This window comes from Tupaia chinensis, unplaced genomic scaffold, assembly GCF_000334495.1.
Source record: "Tupaia chinensis unplaced genomic scaffold, TupChi_1.0 Scaffold147038_1, whole genome shotgun sequence".
Classification (NCBI taxonomy): Eukaryota; Metazoa; Chordata; class Mammalia; order Scandentia; family Tupaiidae; genus Tupaia; species Tupaia belangeri.
Window position 1 is genome coordinate 2,089,527 of NW_006206889.1, and position 6,292 is coordinate 2,095,818.

The 6,292-nt window shown below is 44.1% G+C and overlaps 1 protein-coding gene across 1 annotated transcript in view; it reads left to right on the top strand.

The window, feature by feature from the left end:
- The window catches only part of TRAPPC10 (trafficking protein particle complex subunit 10), a 107,751-nt gene that overhangs the window by 23,560 nt on the left and 77,899 nt on the right, over positions 1-6,292 (top strand). The window contains exons 3-4 of the mRNA XM_027768656.1: positions 2,438-2,573; positions 5,614-5,810. Coding sequence (XP_027624457.1) covers positions 2,438-2,573; positions 5,614-5,810 — 333 coding nt within the window. The remainder of the gene's footprint in view (positions 1-2,437; positions 2,574-5,613; positions 5,811-6,292) is intronic.

Genomic DNA, 6,292 nt, shown 5'->3' on the forward strand with positions numbered 1-6,292 from the left:
CAAAAACCTCTAAAAAAAAAAAAAAAAAAAGAAAAAGAAAAAAGACAGTTCTTCTGAGTTAAAAAACTTGCATTTGAAGTGACTCCTTGGTCGTGGTGGTTAATCAGCGTGTCCGAAAGGCATCAGTATTTTGCAGAGGAGACATGTACTCACTTAGACTCTGCCTGGACTACACCTACCAGCTTATGAGGGCCTCTCTCCTCCCAAGCTCTTATGCACTGTTTTTGTGAGAGGCTAAGATGAGTAGAAAGATGTCATTTACAAAATAGGAGGAGAAGCCAGCTCAGATATCCTCTCTCATTGTCATGGTGCCTCTCAGTAAGCACTTGGTGACTCCATCAGGGCCTGTTTGGGTCTGAAGTTGGCCATCTGGTAAAAACCATAGACTGGGAATTATCCCGTGGAGAAATTGTTTCTGGGATGTTATTGGAGGAAAATGTTTGGTAGTGTGACTTTACCCAAGGTGTGGCAGACCTTCTTGTTGTTGTTCTCAGTATCCTGCCTCACGTACTTTGCTGCTTTCTGTTCCTTTGTAACATGAGGAGTTAATGTGATTAATAAGGGTGACTTAGTCTGGCTCTTTGTAGCAGAGGATAGATTTTAACTTTAGTCTTTTAAGGAAAAATCTTAAGATTGTGCATATTAAAAAGTAAAAATGTGGGACCAGCAGTTAGTGTAATGGCTATGTCGCTGGACTCCCACGTAGTCGACTGTGGTTTGAGTCCCGGACCACGTGGCTTAAACTCACGCCCGGCATGTGTTCATGTGTGCCCAGGATCCCGAGAGGAGAATGGAGGAGAAGGGTTTGTGGTGTGGCCATCCCGCCGGGGGGTGATTTCTCGCTTTCTGTCTTTCTGTCTCGCGAGCACACTCGCCCTGTAGCAAAAACCTCTCCAAAAAAAAAGTAAAAATGTAACCAATAGGAGACTAGAAATAGGTGGTTAGAATTTCTAACCCGCAGAGATAAAAGAAAACTTGATTAATCTCACAAAGTACAAGAACAAATAGTTTACAAATAGAAAATATGCAAATTCAAACATAAGCAAAGTCATTTTTAGCATAGTTGATATAAACCTGTTAAACACAGAGCATTCTTAGATTGGATTAAAAAATACAAGCTCCAGCGATAGATGTTTAAAATAGACACAGCTACTAGAGGTAGCAAGTAAAGGTATGGAAAAAAGATATATGTGGCAAATGAGTAGTTTGAAGTTATTAAAGCTTTAAAGTGTACTGATACTTTTGGGACCAGCTATTTCATCTAAGAGTCAGAATTATTTGGTGAAAGAGTACAGGTTTTTGTTTGCAGAGCAGAAATAATGGAGGTTTAATAGTGAAACCTTTCCGTTTTCCTCAACTCAAGTGGAAAGAACCCAGAGAAATCCCAAAGTTCCATATCTCTCATCTGAGGCTGTCAATGGACTTGGCACCACTTTACTGTACAATCATGTATCACTTAATGACTGGAATCCATTCTGAGAAATAAGTACTGTGAGGCGATCTTTGCCATTGTACAAACAATGCAGAGTGCATTGCACAAACCTACTGTGGACATTTGGGACACTCCCTCTTTTATAGTGACTAATAGACTGAGTTATAGTACACGTAAAATCTACTGTACTAAGAAGTCTGTGGTGGCCCTGGTTGAATTGAACACTTGAGTGTGTGTCCGTGCATGTATCTTTGAGTAAAGTAAAAGGTTATTTATGGAGGGACCAGCAGTTAGCGTAATGGCTATGTCACTGGACTCCCAGGTAGTTGACTGCGGTTCGAGTCACAGACCCGGTGGCTTAAACTCACGCTGGGCGCGTGTGCATACGTGCCCAAGATCCTGAGAGGAGAATGGAGGAGAAGGGATTGCAGCGGGGCCATCCCCCCTGGGGGGTGATTTCTCAGTTTTTGTCTCTCTGTCTGTCTGGCGAGAGCATGCGCCCTATAGCGAAGATCTCTCCAAAAAAAAAAAAATGGTTTTATGGAGAGGGATCCTTGACTTGTAACTGTGAACTGTGTTTGAAATAACTCACAGGATGTTTTTGGACAGATTATTATAGTGGTATTGATTCAGGGTGAATATTATCTGTACATCTGAACTCATAGGTATGATTAAATTACTTGTTACTATATTTCCCTTCATTTCCTGTCAAACACTGTTAGTTGTTTTCTCAGTGACTTTTTTTTAAAGAGAGATTTTTGTTATAGGACACGTGCACTTGCCAGAGAGACAAAAAGCGAGAAGTCACTCCCCAGGGGGATTGCTATGCTACAGTTCTTTCTCCTTAATTCTCCTCTTGGGATCTTGTGCATACATGCACGCACTCCTGCAGGGTGTATTTTAAGCCACTGGATCTAGGACTGCGGTTGACTACGTGGGAGTCCAGCAACATAACCATTATGCCATCTCCTGGTCCCTTCTCTGACTTTTAAACCTCATTCATAGGTCTTATGGCCGAGCTCCAAAGATGATCCATCTGGAATCTAACTTCGTTCAGTTCAAAGAGGAGCTGCTGCCGAAGGAAGGGAACAAAGCCCTACTCACCTTCCCCTTCCTTCACATTTATTGGACAGAATGCTGTGTAAGTATCCAGGGGGGGGGGCAGAAATGTAGGGAAGCAGGGGTAATAATACATGGACTTAAGTTTTGTTAGGACAGCTGTAATTGTCCTTTTTTTTTTTTTTTAAATTTGCCAAAGATCATGTGTACTCACTACAGTGGGTGTGTGAAAAAGCATCCCCACTGGGAGCTGGGTCATGCCATAATCCCTTTTCCTCCATTTCTCTCTCCTTTTGGGCACACGCGTACATGTGCCCAACATGTTTTTCAAGCTTTTCGATCTGGAACTCACACTGTGCAGCTGTTTGTGTGGGACCCAGCAGCTTTGACTACCAGACTACGGGCTGGTATACTTTATAGTGTACTTACTTTCAGGCGTTCTCGTCTCTCTTCCTTAGCAAGGTGTATGGCCTTGTGGTTGCATGATTCTGCTCTGGCCAGTGCATCATCACATCAGTTGTGACCACCGAGGACAGTACTGCTTGCTGTGCTTCTAGTCTTGCAGGCCAACTCACTGTGCCCCAGTGGCCACTAGGTTTCATGAGTTAAACTGCGTTTCATCTGTACCTTCAGTTTTGTTTTCTTGACGCTTGTGTTTCTCATCATGGCACTTATTCTACTTGATAATTCTTGTCTCTTCTGCTTTGCTGTGGACCTGCTGAGGCGGGGGGGCATGTCCTCCTCTCTCATTGTCATGGTGCCTCCCAGGAAGCACTTGGTGGCTCTCTCTCAGATGTGTGAATGACCATGCTGTGGTTGCAGGCTTCATTTGTATTCTGCAGTTGTGTATTCATAAACCGAGAAAGCACCTTTTCATTCTTGGCAGAATTCTTCTGTCATGAATTAATATAACGTGCTTCCTGTGTGTTTTGACTTTAATAGAACAAGCATTTTGAAATAGCAAAGTACCTAAATCATCACACACCTGACATTTTAACCTAAGTCTGAGGATGCAGCTGTAGCTTTTTTTTTTTTTTTGGAGCAGTTTTTGCTATAGGGCGCGGCGCTCGCCAGACAGACAGAGACAGAAAGACAGAAAGCGAGAAATCACCCCCAAGGGGTATGGATTCTGCAGTTGTGTATTCATAAACCGAGAAAGCACCTTTTCATTCTTGGCAGAATTCTTCTGTCATGAATTAATATAACGTGCTTCCTGTGTGTTTTGACTTTAATAGAACAAGCATTTTGAAATAGCAAAGTACCTAAATCATCACACACCTGACATTTTAACCTAAGTCTGAGGATGCAGCTGTAGCTTTTTTTTTTTTTTTTGGAGCAGTTTTTGCTATAGGGCGCGGCGCTCGCCAGACAGACAGAGACAGAAAGACAGAAAGGAGAAATCACCCCCCAAGGGGTATGGCCACACTGCATTCCCTTCTTCTCCATTTTCCTCTCGGGATCTTGGGCACACACACGTGCCCGGTGTGAGTTTAAGCCGCCGGGTCTGGGACTCGAACCGCGGTCGACTATGTAGGAGTCCAGTGACATAGCCACTACGCTAACTGCTGGTCCCGCAGCTGTAGCTTTTTGTGACGATGTTAGAAGCCTTTGCCTAGTCTCCCCTGGACTTTGCCTACACACCTTTTCTCTTTACTGATTTTGCTCTTGTGTCCTTTCTCAGGGGAGTCACACAAGGTGGGCTTTATTCTTCTAGCAATGAGTGTGATAACACATGTGAGGTATTTTCTACCAGGGGAACTCACTGGGCATTCAGTGGTCAGGGATTTTATTAGACTGGCAACAGAGGCCCTCTCTGCCCAGCCTGTACCAACAGTCCAAATTCCCAGAAGAAAATGGGTATGTAGCATAAACCATATTGTGTAAAGAGAGTATAGGCCCATTGAGGTCCTCTTCACAGTGTGTGAGGGACGCCCCCCACCCCAACCCGCATTCCCAGATGTGGCAGAGGGCCAACTTCCCTTTTCTGATAAGGAGAAGCCAGGTGCTCGATCCCGTCTGTAGGTGTGCTAATTTATATAGTCCTCTATAGTAATTATTGTCCTTTCACTTCTGTCCTGCTGCCCATAGGTGGATGCACCTTCTCTGCTGACACTGTGTGTGGCATCGTATATCATACCTCCCTGGCTCTACCACATCCAGTGGAAGGTCCTCCCTAATATGGGTGCCCTCTGGCCTGTCTGATCTCAGACATCCTGTGCCAGGTCCTTACGTCCTTCATCATTTTCCTTGGGGTCTCCTATCTTGTGTGGTACCTCCTTCTGCAACTGCCTGGATGCCCTCCTCAATCTTGCTGAGCTCTGGTACCAGGAAGGCCTGCCTTCCCATGTGGGTGCTTCCCTGTGCTCTGTGGGCCTTGGGACTGGCCCAGGGCTGCTGCCCCATCACTGACATATGCCTTCCAGCTATGGCTCTGCCTGTGAGGTTGCTCCTTCTGCTTGTGGGTGTGCCAGTACTCACCTTTTTTTCCTAGAGGCTGTTTGCCTCAAGACACAGCACAGTGCACCAATTTTTAATTTTTATGTAAAAGATTGTTTCAGATTATATTTGTTTATAATTTAAACCAGGACATAGTGGGTTTAAAACAGGATAAAAATTCAAAGTACTGCCTTCTGCAACTTTCTACTTAGTGAATTAAACCAGAGGAGGGACTGGATACAGAATTTAAGACTTAACTCATTATAGATCTAGTGACTTATATCTGCATGAGTGTTATTCAGGGATGATAGAAAATCCAAAGAAAATAAGGGCAGGACATAGGAACTGTAAAAAGAGGGAAAGTACACATTTAAACAGTTGATGTTAATTATTGTTTCCAAGGGCTTTTCATTGCCAGTTTTAAAATGACCTGTCTCAATTTTAGATTTTTCTAAATATAAATAGATTAGAATCTGCTGAGTGGATTTACACACCAGGAGAGTGATTATAATTAAAGGAGAAGGCCTGCCCTTACACTCACTACGAGGGGTCCTTGTGGGCCCACTTTTCTTTGGGAAAGATGCTTTAATCATGTGGCCACTGACTCTGTTTTTAGACATGTTTTGTCATATAAACACTAAAAGGTATTGATGAACTTGCTTTGACTGTGATGTGCTTTTTTTCAGGATACTGAAGTGTATAAAGCTACAGTGAAAGATGACCTTACCAAGTGGCAGAATGTTCTGAAAGCTCATAGCTCTGTGGACTGGTTGATAGTAGTAGTTGAAAATGATGCCAAGAAAAAAAACAAAACCAACATCCTTCCTCGAACTTCTATTGTGGACAAAATAAGAAATGATTTTTGTAATAAACAGAGTGACAGGTAAGTGTATCTTTACTCTTATCTCATTTGATTAATATCTGGAGGATATAGATTATTGACTTCTGAATAGTAAGAAATGTTTACTCAGCCATCCCGAGTGAGCAGCTAGGGGTGCTGGCAAGGGGACCTGGCCTGGTCTCTGTCTTCATGGAGTGCTGGTCAGGCAGGCCAAGACCTGTAAGCTGTGGACCACTCCCCGCCACTGTTGACAAAAAGCACTTGGACTCAGGACCTGGAAAGACAGCGACCCTTCCTGGGGATTCAGTGGTGAGCCTGCGTCCTGCTCTGGTATCCCAGTTCATCACACTAGGGTCACCTCACCCCAGGTGAGAAGTCCTGATTATAGGACTGTAGTAGGGGAGCAGTCTACTAGGGACCAAGGGAGGTGCCCTGGAAGGCAGCAGTGTGCTAAGAGACAATGGGGGCATGGGAGGTGAGGCCAGAGCAGGGAAGTGGTCCTGCACACATACTGCCAGGAATGC